Source organism: Vidua macroura, chromosome 6 (genome assembly GCF_024509145.1).
Source record: "Vidua macroura isolate BioBank_ID:100142 chromosome 6, ASM2450914v1, whole genome shotgun sequence".
NCBI lineage: Eukaryota > Metazoa > Chordata > Aves > Passeriformes > Viduidae > Vidua > Vidua macroura.
In genome coordinates, this window is record NC_071576.1 from 3,948,595 (window position 1) to 3,965,313 (window position 16,719).

At 46.2% G+C, this 16,719-nt stretch overlaps 1 protein-coding gene across 2 annotated transcripts in view; it reads left to right on the plus strand.

Moving 5' to 3' along the window:
* Positions 1–1,564: 1,564 nt before the first annotated feature.
* TMEM260 (transmembrane protein 260) overlaps positions 1,565–16,719 on the plus strand; it is a 33,863-nt gene continuing 18,708 nt past the window's right edge. For both annotated transcript variants that reach the window (XM_053980446.1, XM_053980447.1), the window contains exons 1-3: positions 1,565–1,822; positions 7,426–7,457; positions 8,250–8,398. In XM_053980446.1, coding sequence (XP_053836421.1) covers positions 1,663–1,822; positions 7,426–7,457; positions 8,250–8,398 — 341 coding nt within the window. In that variant the 5' untranslated portion in view covers positions 1,565–1,662. The remainder of the gene's footprint in view (positions 1,823–7,425; positions 7,458–8,249; positions 8,399–16,719) is intronic.

A 16,719-nucleotide genomic window follows, 5' to 3' on the forward strand; every position in this document is an offset into this window, starting at 1 on the left:
GCTCACCGCGGAGCCGGGAGGTTCCCTTTGGGATGGGAGGCAGCTGCTGGGCCCAGGTGGTGCTCACACCCTCAAACAGCAGCTCCTCCAAGCAGCCCAGTGACTTCTGAGCGGGTCCAAACTTCAGCTTTTCTGTACAGCCCGGCTGAGTGCACAGAGCTTCCCCAAATTCATCAAATCATAGAATGGCTTGGGTTGGAAGGGACCTCAAAGCTGTTCCACCCCCTGCCATGGCAGGGACACCTTCCACTACTATCCCAGGTTGCTCCAAGTCCCATCCAACCTGGCCTGGGACACTTCCAGGGATCCAGGGGCAGCCACAGCTTCTGTGGGCACCCTGTGCCGGGGCCTCCCCACCCTCACAGGGAAGAATTTCTTCCCCAATATCCCATCTAAACCCACTCCCTTCTAGTTTGAAGCCATTTCCCTCTTGTCCTATCACTCCATGCTCCTGTAAAAAGTCCCTCTCCAGCTCCCTTGGAGCCCCTTCAGGTACTGGCAGGGCGCAGTGAGGTCAGCCCAAAGCCTCCTCTTCTCCAGGCTGAACACCCCCAGCCTTTCCTCCCAGCAGAGGGGCTCCATCCCTCCGATCATCTCGGTGGCCTCCTCGGGACACACTCCAGCAGGTCCATGTCCCCACCGTGCTGGGGACCCCGGAATTCCCTCAGTGCCTTCCTTGGTTTCATCTCCCAGGGGTTTTGTGCTGCTGTTTCGGCGGGGCCCTTCGGCAGCAGCTTCTCCAGGCCCCAGAGCTCCCTCAGATGTGCCAGCCCTTCATCCTGCTCTTCTTTCCTTAATAAATGCAAACCTAATTTTCTAACGTCCCCACTTAGATCTAATCCATAAGGCTGTTTATTATCCTCGTTACCCTCTCCTATACCTTTTTCATTTGTATTCAAAAGCCTCTCTTTAATCTGTCTCAATTCTGCAGGTATGGCCTCGCCGCTCTTTCGTACAATCCCATAATGATTTCCACGGGTGTGTTTTAGTCCTCTATCGATAGGTCTCGGGATGCTATTTGCCTTCCTTAACTGCTTCCCGCAGCGGGAATCGCCGCTTTTAATAATCCGTGCGCTGACACCTTCAATCTTTTCCCGCACCCGCATCTTGTGCCACCCCATCCAGGGGTTAAATCTTTATTATCTGTGTATGGGCACACTGGGGGGGCTGCAGCCTGCACCCAGCACTGCCCGAGGAGGGCTTTGATGTGTCTGAGAGCGGCCAGAAGGAGCTGATCCTTAAAAAAAACCCGTCCTGAAGGGACGATCCCGGGAGCGAGGGAAAGGCAGGACGCGCACCACTCGCCTCCTCCCCCCGCCTCTCCGCGGTGGTTTCGCCTCGTCCCCCCCCCCCCCACCTCCCCCCCGCGCGCGTTGGTCCCGCCCGGCCGCCCGGCCTCACTCACCCTCCGCCTCGCCCTCTCCGGCTGTACCAACTCCTCTCCGCGGGGGAGGATGGAAGAGGGCGGGAGGCCGCGCTGAATGGCCTCACCGGGTTCGCGGCTCTTTCTGTTCTCTGTCTGAGAGTTCCATTAAAAGAAGCCCCGGAAGGCGCTTTAGGGAGAGCGAGAAGGCGAGCGGGACAGGGGTGCTCCCCCCGCGGGGCGGTGGGTGGCACAGCCCGGCCGCCCCGCGCAGCCGAACCCGGAAGGTGGCGGCGCACATGGGCGCGGGGCCCGGGCCCGGCCTCGGCACCGGCACCGGCACCGGCACCGGGATCGGGATAGGGAACGGGGCGGGAGGAGCCGCCGGGGCGCTGGGCGCTGCCGTGGCTGCTCTCTACACGGCCACGCTGCCGCCCGCCCTGCCCGGCGGGGATGCGGGTAACGTACCGGGTCACGGCTGGTGCATCGCGGGGGGCGCGGGGGGGGACGGGCCCTTAGGGACCGGTGCATCCCTGTCACCCCACGGGGTTGCTGTCACCCCACAGGAGCTCGTGTATCGGTGTCACCCGTGTAGGGTTGTTCTCTCCAAAGGAGCTGGTGCGTTGGTGTCACCCCTGGAGGATCGGTGTCACCCCACTGGGTTGTCACCGCAGAGAGCTGCTCACTCCAGAGGGACTGGTGCATTGTTGTCACCCCACGGGCTTGCTGTCATCCCATGGGGATGCTCATCTTAGAGGGGCTGGTGCATTGCTGTCACCCCATAAGGATGCTCATCCTATAGGGGCTGGTACTTTGCTGTCACCCCATAAGGATGCTCATCCTATAGGGGCTGGTACTTTGCTGTCACCCCATAAGGATGCTCATCGTACAGGGACGGATGTGTTGCTGTCACCCCACAGGGTGCCTGGTGCATGGCTCTCACCCCCGTAGGGCTGTTCGCTCCAGAGGGGCTGGTGCATCGCTGTCACCCCGTTTAGGTTGGCTGTCATCCCATAAGAATACTCATCCTATAGGGGCCGGTATTTCATTGTCACCCCATAAGGTTGCTGTTATCCTACAGGGCCTGGGGCATTAGTGTCGCTCCAGGGGGTTGCTGTCACCCCATAAGGATGCTCATCCTATAGGGGCTGGTACTTCACTGTCACCCCATTAGGATGCTCATCCTATAGGGGCTGGTACTTCACTGTCACCCCATAAGGATGCTCATCCTATAGGGGCTGGTGCACTGCTGTCACCCCATTAGGATGCTCATCCTATAGGGGCTGGTACTTCACTCTCACCCCATAAGGATGCTCATCCTATAGGGACGGGTGCATTGCTGTCACCCCATAAGGATGCTCATCTTAGAGGGGCTGGTACTTTGCTGTCACCCCATAAGGATGCTCATCCTATAGGGGCTGGTACTTTGCTGTCACCCCATAAGGATGCTCATCCTATAGGGGCTGGTGCATTGCTGTCACCCCATAAGGATGCTCATCTTAGAGGGGCTGGTACTTTGCTGTCACCCCATAAGGATGCTCATCTTAGAGGGGCTGGTACTTCACTATCACCCCATGAGGATGCTCATCCTATAGGGGCTGGTACTTCACTGTCACCCCATAAGGATGCTCATCCTATAGGGGCTGGTACTTCACTGTCACCCCATAAGGATGCTCATCCTATAGGGGCTGGTACTTCACTGTCACCCCATAAGGATGCTCATCCTATAGGGGCTGGTGCATTGCTGTCACCCCATAAGGATGCTCATCCTATAGGGGCTGGTACTTCACTGTCACCCCATAAGGATGCTCATCCTATAGGGGCTGGTGCACTGCTGTCACCCCATAGGGTTGCTGGTCCCATTGGGTCCCCGTGGCCACTGGTGCAGTACAGCCCCTTTTGGGGTGCTCGCCCCATTGGGGCTGGTGCATTTAAAGCTCCCCACAGGTGGGTGCAGCAGGGACACCCTGCACTGGGGTGTGCACCCCTCGGGGCCAGGGCAGTGGCCCAGTGGGGTCAGCACAGCAAGGTCCCCCCTGGGGCTGGTGCCCTCGGGCCACCCCATAATGGTTTGCCTGTATTTGAGCCTTTCAGGGAAGGATTTAGCCAGGGGACAGCTGGTGGCTTTAGGGGACAGATGTGGCATCCTGCCAGCTGTGCTGTCACTGTCCCGGGCTTGTGCAGCAGGGAAATCTTTGGATCTGCCTGCCTGCAAGTGCAGCTTCCTGGCCGTGTCAGACTGTCTGAATTTTTGTGTGAATTTTACTGATTTAACGTGTTCTTGCTTTAAAAATACTTTGGTTTCGTGTGCGTGGTTTGGAGATAGGAGGGCTTGGGGTTTTTTTTGGGGAATATATTGATAATTTTTATTCCATGGAACAAGTGTCCAGGATACTTTCTTTCTATGTCATCCCAGAACAGTTCAGTGGCTCTGCTTAACGCTGTGCCTCCTGGTCACCAGTGGTTTCAAATCCAAGCTATGCATGAAATTCCTTCTAAATAAAGGTCATTTTAATGGATTCATGTATTTTACAGGCTCAGGATGTGTGGAGAGAGAGAGGGGCACTGCAAATGCCCAGGCTGGCCATGAGCATCCTGATGGCTTTTGCTTCTGCTCCCAATTACTAAAAGGGCTGGGTTTGCTCCTTCTGGGTGTATTAATTAATATGTGATGATCGATATATTTACAGTTGTTACCATTTTTGTTTTTATGATAATTTTTGCCTTTTTTTTTTTTTTTTTTTGTCCGTGGAAAGCACCCTGTGCTCTGAGCTGTTCACGCTGCACGAAGCCTCAGCACCCTGGTTCTTGATTGTGCTTGAGCCTGGGTTCTCCCTCTGGGATGCAAATAAGCATTAGCAGCCTTTGCAGAGAGGGATGCAGGTTCTCCTCAGGGTGTCATGGGTGGATGCTGCGATTTGATTTTTTGTTTGATGTGAATTATCCCAGTAGACAGAGCAAGCAGCCAAACAGCACATGGGTTCACCCCACTTTCCACAGGTTATTGTGGTGTTAGAGGAAATCCCTCAGAGCAGTGTGCCCTGACCAGCCCTGTGACCTCGCTCCTTGTCTCTCCTTATTTATTTATTTATTGAATTTTCTTCTAAATTTGCTGCCTGCCTTCCATGTGTTCACTGGGACTGAGCAGGCACAGGCTCACCCCTGCTGTCCCCTTGTGCCTGTCCCAGCCAGCATCGTGTCCCATCACAGTGTCAGGACTTCTTTGGGCATTATTCCCCTGCTTTCTCATGGCTTGAGCATGGAATGCCTCAGCTGGAGTCCCTGGAATGTCTGTGCATGGCCCTGCTCGAGGTGTTTGATTTGTCAGTGTCTGAAACTTGTGCCACCAAAAGCACTGAGGCTACTTGTGCATCTGCTTCCAGGCAGGGAGCCCAGTATTATTTTATTTTATTTTATTTTATTTTATTTTATTTTATTTTATTTTATTTTATTATTTTATTTTATTTTATTTTATTTCATTTCATTTCATTTCATTTCATTTCATTTCATTATTTAATTTTATTTTATATTTTATTTTATATTATTTTATTTTATTTTTTCATTTTATTTTATATTTTCTTTTATTTTATTTTTTAAGCTGTCTAGATTTTTAATTGTTCCCAAAGTTTGCAGTAATCTGAAAATGTCAAAGGCAGTTGGTATTTCCACTGGCAGCTTGCTCGTGTTACTTAGTGTTAGAATAAAGAAATGAATGAAAGAATAATAGAGGCAGAAGGAATTATAATTCAGAAACATCCACAGATGTTAAAACAGCTTAAAAAGGGATCAAATAAAAATAAAAAAAAAAAAGAAAGAAACCAACCAAATGTTCACTGTGATGTTTCAAACATCAGCTCCCAAACTTGGGAGTAAATCAGAGTTCAGGCAGCATTGGGCCTGTTGCCTGAACACCTTTATGGGGGAGTCAGAAACTCATTTACATCAGGAATCACTGAATATTCTGAATTAAAAAGGACCCACAAGGATCATTGATCCAACTCCTGGCCCTGTGGAGGTGGAGGGAATAAACTCTTCAGTTTGAGCCAGTGCCTGAAGATGCCACGGGTCGTTCTGTCTCACAAGACATTGAAACCAAGTTTGTGGGTGCTGTAATTCTTCCTGTGTGTGTTTTGTTATTTTATATCAGTGCTCCTCGCTCCTCCAGCCCACGGAGGCTGTGAGGGATGCTCAGGTGTGTGGGTGGGAGATGGAGAATTAACCTTATCCAAAGTAGTGGCTGTACTTATTTTGATTTTCCCACTGGAATTCAACAGGCCTGCAGCCTGTGAGCTTTTCTTTTGCAGGTGTTTTCATTTTGGTTTTTTTTTTTTTTTTTCCCTTAACTCTTACAAGGCAAAGTTGTGCTGTTGTCCTTCAAAGCTTGGTGGTGGCTTCCACGAGTGGTTTATATTTTTTCTACAGCTTCCTGGTTGATTTGTGGCTGTGTTTCTTTGGGGTTATTCTTGCCTTTGATATAAATGTCACAGCAATGTGAATGAAGTTAAATTTTTGCATTTTTTGATGCACAGTATTGCTGCATCCCAGGAATGACTTTAGTGGAGGTGAACCCATGCCTGGCATGGGAGCAGCATCCCTGGGATGTGGTGGGTGATGGGCATCACCAGCTGCTGCACACTGGGGAGCCCCCACAGTGCCAAATTTAGGGTTTCCTTTATTATCACCATCCTTTGCTGTGTGCAGGAGGATTGATCCCTTCCCAGCCTCGCCGTGCCCTGGAAATGTTGGAGCTGCTGAACCCTGAAGGGCTCAGAATTGGGATGGGTGGTTTTCCCACTGCATCCACTTTTTTGGGGGGCTGTTTAGCAGTGGGGTGAAATTTTCCTAAAATAAGAATAGCCAGCGTTTGCAAGTGCAGGAAACTCCATGTCTGAGAGATTTTGGTGCAGGAAGTGGCAGGTTTGGCCGCAGTCACTTCCAGCCCACAGCTCTAACTCTGCAGAAGTTGCCACCACCAGTAATGGGCTGACTTGAATCTTCATTTTAAAATGCAGCATTTACTGCATTTTACTTTAAATCCTGGTGTCAGGACTTAAAGGTGCCATTTGTACAATCCCCCCTGCCCCCCTTTGCGTGGCGTGATGAGGACATGATTGTACAGAAATTTAAAATACATTTAATTTAGCATTTAAAGCCACCAGCGCCCTTCATTTGTCTCTTTCCCATCTAACAACGCCTCCATGACCTTGGTGCTTGCAAAATTAGCAGGACCAGTAAAATTGGATTATGAAATTTGAGGGAAAGAAGGAAAACCAGCCGCAATTTTTAATTTTGTTTCTCCCCGAATGCGTTGTGCTCATTGAATATGTTCCATGTATTTTGTTCAGGAGAGTTTGCTGCAAAATGCTCCAGTGTTGAGTGCTCTAAAAACGCCAGCTATTCTGCTAATGTGGGGCTTTTTGTGGCAGTTATTTATCATGGCATAAAATACAAACAAAATGCAAGATCTCAATGTTGTTTCTATTGGGAGCTGGGTGCAGCATCCACTGACAGGTAAAAGTGAAGCAGAATTGCTTTAGCATCAAGGGAGAGCAACCTTCCCAGATAAATGGATGCAGATTTGCACAATCAGTGATTATATTTTTCCTCTTTAAATACTGTAAAGCTCTGGTTTTGTGTTGATTTCTATTTTTTTTTTTTTCTTTTTTTTGAGAAACAACTGGGTTGTTGAACAGACAGTGCAGCTTACACGTTGCAAACTGTAGTGCTTGAAAGTTATTGAGTCAGATGGTTTTAAATTAAAAATACACACACACAAATGTCTGAATTTTGAGTGTCTCAGGCCATTCTTTTCCTGAGCCTACCTATATTTTCACTTATCTGTTCACAAAAGTCTCGCGAAAACATACAAAAGATATTTTGTGCAATGACATCAGAGGGAGAAAATATTCTTAGAAAATTTCATGCTGTTAAATCTCCACAGATTTACAGTTTTATCCAGTCAAATTAATGCAAAACCCCAATGCAAGCATTTGGATTTTGAAAACTTTGGAGGAGTGTCATTTCCTAATAGTAATTATTGGTTTTACATTATTTTTTCACAGGGGAGCTGATCACAGCCGCATATGAGCTTGGAGTAAGTATTAGTTTTATTGTTTAATCAATGCTCTCATTAACAGTTTTAGGAATTAAGGAAGTTTAATTAAGCATGGAGTAAAGTAGATTAATTTATTTTCAAACCACAGTTTTTACTAACTTATAAGTACAGCACGCGACAATTTACTTCAAGTTTTAAATCCAATTAAACTAAATTATAAAGCAAAGGCTTTACTGTATATACAGTAGCTGGCTTATTATCAACCCAAATTTTGTATAAGCTGGGGAGAATAAAATAAATCGGGTTAACAATTTTAATAAGTTTTATTATTTAATAAACTTTATTATGGTGCATGATCCCTTTAGGCAAGACCTTAGGACTGTCAGCGCGGTGGTAATCCGATAGCAGTGTGGTCTTTCAACTTGCTAACCAATAAAATAGTTGAGAAGCTGCTTTTTTTCTAAAAAAAAAAAAAAAAAAAAAAAAAAAAAGGGGGAAAAAAAAAAAAAACAACAGCCTTTTGAATGACCCTAATATACTGTGAACCCAAACAAGGAGCCCTTTAAGGCACGCTAATGAAACGTGGCACCTCCTTTTCCTCGCCGCCTCATTATTATGGGCGAGGCGTGGAGCCAGATCCACTGAGGGAAAAATCTTGGCGGGGTTGGGATGGCTACCATGGTTTGGGATGGGTATGGGGGTTTGGGACGGGCACTGCGGTTTTTGGATGGGTGCCGAGGGTTGGGATGGGCACCGAGGGTGGCTCGGGGCTGCCCCGCTCCCATTCCCAGCCTCTCCCCCCTTTCCAACCCCGTGTCCCTCTGTCCGTAGGTCGCCCACCCTCCCGGCTACCCCCTGTTCACGCTGCTGGCCAAAGTGGCCACGGAGCTGCCCGGCGGCTCCCCCGCCTTCCGAGTCAATCTCCTCTGCGGCTTGCTGGGAGCAGCTGCTGCCTCTTTGCTTTTTTGCACGGTTTTCAGGTAAAGTCCTCGGGGGTGCTTTTTCCTTGGCTTCGTGGTGCTTGCCCGCTGGCTCGGGACGTTCCCGAAGGCTCCCTCTGCTCCCCGCTGGCCTTCGGACCGGCGTTTCCCACCCGCTTCCCTAATTAGTTCCTCTGATTAACCTAACAGCAACTTAATCTGAATTTGACCTTCTTTCCCGCACAAAAAGCCTCCCCCTCTTTCATTTTTTTTCCCCCCCTTTTTTCTTTTCTGTTAAATAATAATAATAGCAATAATAAAAAGTGCGCCCTTTCCCTTGCCCAGCCGTGACAGGTTGTTCAGGCTCATTATCACAAATCACCGCTCGGTTTAACTAACCAGAACTAATGAAGTTTGTCGTTCTCGAAAGATGCAGATGGTCTGTTTAAATTAACAGGATGAGCTTCACCTATCGGGAAACCGTGAACTTGGTTTAATTGCAGCTCCCGGCGGAGGTGGATGGGCAGTTGCCTGCCCGTGGTACCCAAGTTGCAGGGAGAGCATCCCTGGCTTTCCCTGGAGCAGCTCCGGGCTGGGGGGGGGATGTCCGGAGCCTCCTCTCCGCACCTCTAACCTTGGGAGGACAGGGAACAATCGGGATGCTCACGTGGTTGTGGGGTTTTTGTTAACCCTGCTCGTCTTTGATGTGCAAGTTCTGGCTGCTCTTAACCTCAGCCTGACCCATATTTGAGAGGATTATGGCAACCCGTATAAACAATTTCTGATGTTCTTTTCCAGGGAAAATAGGGCACGTTTTGAGGCTGCGGATGGTATCGGGGCGCTCCGGGATGAGACAGGGCGCTTCCCAACCGGGATTATTTTGACAAAAGCCCTTTTCTCCCTCCCGTTTCCAGAGCCACCCCTAAGGGAAACCTTCTCAGGGAGTGAAAGCAACCTAGAAATAAAAGCAGGAATAAGTGGGGAGGTGGTGGGGGGCAGATTCTGCACAGCCTGAGAGCCCTGAGCTCACTTAAACTTTGTTCCACAGGGTCCATCTTTCTCTGCTGAAGAGGAGTTGCTTTCTTTGCACATCACCTCGCACGTAGCATCAGCTCCAAAGCACACCTACTGGAATTGCTTGAGTAGTTCCTAAATATTTCTGTAGGCATTTAAAGTGATTGCTTTCACTGGTGGGTAATACATGTAATTAAGCCGGTGTTATTTAATTTAATATCCTGTATTTCACAGCCTATTTGGGAAGCTGGAAGTGGCGCTGCCCTCCCGTGCACAGCGCCCGGCGCAGCTCCATTCTGTTAAAAAACTCCTGCAAGGAGTTGCTAAAGGTTTTCTATATTTGGTTCTGATTTCTTTTTTAATGATGGTTATTCCCATTATTGCAGTTAATTGGAAGATCTTCCCCAGTTTTTAGTTTGAACCGCAGTGTGACAGTTCCGTGGGTGCCTGCTTTGTGCTTTGGAAATGATGCGATCGTTCCTTTAGAGAAATAAGGATACAGGAGAGAAATGACAGGCTAAATTTGAGAATTATTTTGGGAATTACTTCAGCACTTCTGAAGGTTTAGGTGTTTTGTTGGTGTTTAATTGGATTTGGAAGACGGCGCTTCTGTCAAATTTAGAATTTGCATGAAGGAACGGAAAACAGAAGCGAGAGATGATAAAAACTATTAAGACTTATAGAAATTATTTCATAGATACTGACAGGATCAATTATTCAGGCTAGCAGTGATTGCTATTTTTTTTTTTTTTAATAATGGTAAGGTCAGTTTTATTTCCAAATTACAATGTTACAATTTTCCTTTCAAGCACCTTAAAATTGATTTATTTTTTGGGGACATTCATTTGGCTAAAAAAAAAAAAAGAAAAATTACTACTTTTTTATTTACTTTTTAAAGAAAAAAAATTAGAAAGTGTTCACTGGCACTGTCTGATTAAAACTAGCTGTCTGGGGGTGATGTGGTGTGTTTTAAACCGGGCTTGTCTGTCCTCACAAAGGGACTAAACAGGTCTATCAAATCCCTCCTTATTTTTGTGTTTAAATGAAATTATCTGATGGGGTGGCCCCTACGAGGAACCGGTGGCAAAATCAGCGTCTGCTCCTCTTGCCGTGTGAAACGTGGATGCTAATATGAAAATATGTAGATGTTAGGAGTACAAATAATTGATGAAGTACACATCCTTCGGGAGCAGCACGGTTCAAGTGGCAAATCTGCCTGCTCAAACAATAGCCACCCTCCAGCGGGGAGGAAGCCATCTCTATGGAAATGGGGCTGACGCTGCCCTATTGATCGAGTGAAGAAGACATTATACAATGTCAGTTGGGTTGTTACGATTTCATTTGTCGTCTGACCTGAACTTAACCTCTAAAACCTTTCTTTTCTCCCCGCCAGCCGGGCAGCGTTGCTGTTTACCCTGGCGCGGGGTTTTGCCGTGCCTCCCTCCCTCCCAGCATCCCCCTACAGTAAATCTCTCCCTTTTTATTTATTTTTTTTTTTTTATTAATTTCCCCATTGATTCTTTTTGTTTGAGTCATTTCCCGGAGTTTATTCCTCGGCAGGTCAAGACGGTTTTATTGCTTAAGGAGAAGAGTCGTGGTTCCCTCTCTGGTGTTTGGGATGTTGTGGCACGTGTGGGATTAGGGTGGAATTTATTCCTTGAGCAGATTTCTCCTTTGCCAGGTGATGGCTGGCGGGATGCTCCGCGCTGGGGTCGAGAGGAAGCGGCCGCCGCATCACGTCTGTTTGTTAATTTTATTTTGTTATAATATATGATATTGCTCATTTAATTACATTATTTTTTTTTTAAGCCTGGATTGTTCTTCTCGAAGCGAAATTATGTCGCAGCACATTGATGCAGAAAGCCTTTTTGTCAGTAATCCAGACTATCGCTGAACGAGCCATTTGCTCCTTTGAGTTACTTCTCAAGTATGGATTTTTTTCCCCCCCCTCTGCACAGTCTTAATAAATTGCTTGTAATTATCGTAAAATGCCATTTACAAAGAGTTTTCTCGGACTGCTTGTAACTGAGGCAAATAATTCATCTTTGCTTTGAAGGAGGGGGGAGATGCTTTATGTTTTTAGGACTCAGCGAGTGCGGCTGTGGGATTGTTTCTTTAAACAACTATTTATTTGTTTTACTGTGGGAGGCAAAGCATAGCAAGTTTACAAAGTAAACCAATTATCTTCTTATAATATGATTGCCAAAGTGTCATTTTCTGCACAGGGGATGCATTCTTTGCGTTCTCTGCTGCAAAGAGAAATAGGAAGCTTTCCCCTGCTCTAAGTGTATTTTTTTTCAGTCTATACCTTTCACAGTTTGGCTGTTTTGGGGTTTCTGAATAAACAAAGCTGTTTTGTTGCAGAGGCAGTAGCAGAGTAGACGGTGCCATTGCCCAAGTGTTTGTAGGAAGTTTTTGCCAGCTTTATTTTGGCTGAGTTGGACACAGGGTTTTGAAAAGGGGGAAGATCTTGCATTAAGTTAAGCAATTCACATCTATTTGGTTTGCTGTTCTGGGTATCATGTTAACTTTGGTACTAATACATTATACAAACATATATTTATATATATATATATATATATATGTGTATTCCCTGCTCACTAAACCTTGCAGGCAACGAACTGTGAGTGTATATAAAACCCAGAGCCAGCTCTTCTCCCACCGCCAACAAAAAGGAGAATTAGGCATGTTGGATAATGAAATCATCAAAATGATTCCATAATTTTGAAGTCATAGGGATGTTTTGGAAGTGCCACTTGACCCTCTTGATGTCACTGAGCGTTCTGGCTCCCAGGGTGTGTGTTCTAGAGCTCTTGTGGGAAGGTCCCTAAGGAGCACCAGGAGGATCAGTGACCTTCATGGCCATCCCAGAGGGACCTCATGGCTGATGCTCCCTTAGAACTGCCCAGTGCTGGGAAAAGTTGTCTGCTGCCCCAGTGAGTGAGGAAATGCTCCATGTCTCTGGCTACGTGGGTTTGCCAGAGCAGGATTCATCCCTGAGAACAGTTTGACCCCTTTTTTTATGGACAAGACTTGGGGAAGATGGAGGGATGAGAGAGGAGTCAGTGCCTGCTCAACCAGAGTGGGAAATTAGGAAATTGGGCTTTGAGGAAGCAGGAATCTCCTTGGAGGGCATGTTTGGATTTTTCCAGATTACAGATTATCGTAGATTATCTCTGTTGTAGCACAGCAGGAACGTCTTGGGCGTTTGGGAAGCAGCTGTGCTTAGTGAGAAGTAGTTACAAAGTTTTAGGAGGGAGAGAAGAAAGGAATGTACTCAGGTACTAATTTGCTTTTAGAAAATCTGCCGTGACCTCTGGCTAATTGATCACATATCTATTTCTATTTCTTTCCCACTTGTCCCCAGAATAAACCGGCGCTGAGTTCAGTCTGTTTGAAGATGCTGCCAAATCTGTTCATTTGCATTTGGCTCTAAAGTAGGCACACGAGGCTGCAGTAACTCTGCTTCATTTTGAAAAGGGTGTTGGGGGGGAAAGAAAAAGCAGGGCAAAAAAACTCTTTTCTTTTTTTTTTTTTCTTTTTTTTTTTTTTTTAAAAAGACTGAAGAGTCTTTTCTGACAGCTAGTCAGAGTTAGAATTAGTTCAAGGAAATGTTAATAATGCACTGCCTGGCTTAATCCCTTTGATATCACCAGGTATCCTCCTGTTCATGGGTTAATTGCTTTAAAAGCGGAGGCAATATTCTGAGCGGTGGGCCGCTTCACCTTTTCACAGCTGTTACCATTGAGTGACAACTAAATCCCATGTGTAAGATGAGGAAGAGCTCAATCTCCAATTGGGAGAAAATTTATGTAAACCGCAATCCCTTCAGAATGTGCGGAAGTCACAGACTTTCTTGATTTACTCTGCTTTTCCCAGAAAGCTCCATTGTTCCCTTCCCTAAGTCCCATCAACCCTTTGTAGCAGAATATCACAGCGGCGGCAGATAGCTTGAAATATATAAATGCTATCATAGCTCTGATTAATAGCGGCGCTTATGAGTCAAGTCTGATAACGGAGCAGCTCTCCACTCAATTTCAGATACCGCTAATGGAATCTGTCTCCTGCAATTGTAATGTGAGAAGGGCTAATTTGCCATGGAGCTTGGAGCTGTCACCAGCCGGGGATTGGGGGGTCAGATGGGAGCTGCCAGGTTTTTGCCCTGCAGCTTGTATCTCTCGCTTTGAATAGCGCAGCCCCCTGCCTGCCAGGGAGCTGATAGGCCGCCGGGGGGTTTATGCCACTCGTACAATAGCGAAGGGCTGCATGGGCTGACTTGGTAATTGTGAAGCCAGCTCATTTTTATTTTATTTTATATTTTATTCTATTCCCCCCCCCCTCAACTCCTTCCTTTCCCCCCCCCCCCCACCTTCCCCTCTCCTTTTTTTTTTATTTCTCTCTTTTTTTTTTTTTTTTTTCTGCGGCTGCATAATTTCTAATAAGGGGTTTTAACAAATGTCAGATTAGGAAAAGTTTCTGCAATTATCCAAAAAAAAAAAAAAAAAAGCCAACTTATAAAACATTTAAATAGCTCAAGTCGTCTCCTACTGCGGGTTGGGGTTTTTTGGCTGCTGGAAGCAGGCACTGGTTATTACAGGAGCCTGGGATAAAGGTGTATCTATTTTCCAAGGATTGTGAATCAAATAATGGGTTGAACTAATACACCCTTTGCACTTGCAAAGACACCAGGAGAGAATTTCTCATTTGTAATGGCTGGAAGCACAGTTTGTACAACTCAAATGTGAGTATGGGGTGATATTTCTTAAAGCAGCGCAGCCCTGTGTGCATTTTATAGATCTGTCATGAGCTGTTCCACTCGTTGAGCTGCTCTGGAATAGCTTGGCATGGAGGTGTTGAATTTAAATACCAAACTTCCTTGTCAAGGGGCTGCTGCAGGCAGGCTCTGCTCCAGTGGTGATGGACATCCTGGGATGTCTCATTCCTTGTTTCCCTGACGAGTTGTCACGGGGGGCTCTTCCCATCCCTGGTGTCCAGACCCATCGTGGACCCACAGAGATCTTTGCTGCCATCCCAGAGCAGTTTGATCCTCTCAGCAAGAGGATCCAAGGTGACTTGGCCCCAGGGCAAAAGGGATGGGGTGCAAGATGCCTCTTGCACGTGCTGGTGACCTTCACAGGTCCACGTTTCCAAAGGGGTGGGCAGAGACAATATCCTTCAGAGGTGCTGTCCTAACTGGACACCTCCAGCCCAGGAGGATGTGTGTGAGAGGGTGCAAGGACCAGCTCCCCTTTGCCAAAATCCTCACTGGCTCAGCACTCCTTAACCACCCTGGACCATCCCCTCTCCAAACTGTGGCGTTTCAATAAAATAACTCCAAGAAAGAAGAGTCAGGAAGTGGTGGCAGTCCCTGGCTGGGTGTGAGGCATTCTGTGCACATGGTGCACAGTGAGGGTGCTGCCTGCTCACCCCATCCCAGAAATCATGGGTCTGTGGGAATGCTGGAGCTGTTGGAGGCTGAAGTCCCATTTCACACGAAGGACAGCAGCTGGTTGTGACCAGACTGGTTTGGTTTTATTTTATTTTATGGTGGCCCTGCCTCTTTGCTCAGTCTCTTTTCACTCCTTGTGACCATGGGACTCAACCAGGAGAGATGAGCCAAGCCCTGCTCTCCTTCCTCCTCCTCCTGCTGCGGGCAGGGCTTAAGTGGCTATTGAGCTCCAGGTCCTTGAGGAAGAATAAAATCTGGTTTGCTATTCCCTGTAGTACCTGAGCTGGCTCTTCAGCGCTGAGAGCGAGAGAAACCGCCTTTTGTCATGGAGTGTTTGTGGCTAAGAGGCAGGCAAACCCAGAGGGATTGGGGTTTTTGGGGATAATTATTGTTACTTAAGCCCTAAACTCCTGTTTGGATTTTAATTCTTAAATAATTCTTCTATTTCAGTGCTGATGCTCGTGCACGCTTAAAAAGCTTGGTTGTTGAGTCTTCTACGTCCCTTTCTGTTTAACCTCATCAAAAAAATAGTTGTTTTTTTTAAAATTGATTGATTAACAAGCCAAACTCTTAAATTCAAAATGTTAACTCTTTAGTGCAGTGCCTTGAAATAAAAATGCATTCAAGGGATGTATCTTTGATACTGCAAAGAGATGGAAGTTGCTGGTGATGTACCTGGAGTCTGTGGAAGTGAGCAGGGAACCACCGACATCAGGGTCACCATCTGCAAGTGCAGGGAGAGACAGAAATTAAAAAAAAAATCCATTATTTAGTTAATTAGTGGAGCTTTTATAAATCAGGAGAATTTTTCTTATTCTACTGCCTAAAAAAAAAAAAAAAAAAAAAAAAAAGATGCAAGGCTAAGATCTCCTGCCTGTAAAGTTTTGGAGGGAAAAGAAGACAGAAATAATCAGCTTATTTCACTAGGTACAGATAGGTGTTGCCAGTGTTAAATACATCAGCTTCAAATATAAACCATTCCAATTATCTTACTGTTCTTAATGAATCCAGTGCACTGAAGATTGCATTTAACAAAAGCATTTTAATTAAATTCCAGTTCCCATCCATGTATAGCTTTATGCCGATCATTTAATACATTTTGGGGAATTATTAAATATAGAATGTCTGCCGTTGTTTTATAAATAAAAAGTAAAAATGCTGGTGGAGATTTTTTGTTAAATGTATATGACTTGTAACCTTGGCTAAAGGAAAATTTTACCAAACTTAAAGGAAAGGCTAAATTTTAAATTCCAGTTTTGCATGTTTTAGTGATTGCCAACAAACGAGAAGCTAAAAACTGTAATTGCAAAAAAAAACCCCAGGTAAAAATATTTAATTTCAGTTTTCCCAAATGTTCCTACAAACTCTTAATAAAAACTTGTAGCTAAAAGAGTCCTGATTAAGGCAAATTCCTACTGGCTTCATCCTTGGAGCTGAGGTCCAGCAGCACCTTCTTTCACTTGCATGCTTGAAAAGGAAAACAAAATCATAATTTATTTTTAGTATTTTCCTTTTATGCTTAGGGATGCCATGGGAAAACATTTCTCAAAAAGGACTGTGTGACCTCTCCTTTGCTGACTCTTCCTGTCCCTTCTGAGAGTGATTTTAGATGATGGTCAATAAGACTTTCCCACTTTTTGCCATGGCTTCAATTCTTTTCTTTTTCTATGAGCTGGCTCCTGTGTGCTGGGGCTGTTCCTTCTCATACTGGGCCCAAAGACTGTGGAAACAAGCTGGATTTGGGGAGCAGCTCTCTTCCCTCCCTGCTCCCCAAAATACTGGGATAAAGCCCTCCTGAGATGTTGCTTTTCCATGAGTCCAGTCGAGGATTCAGCTGTTGGGTGTCTTTGCCATGTTTTGTAGCACCTCAACTCTATTTGAAAAATGTGTTTAAAGACAGAAGCACGAGCAGAAGTTG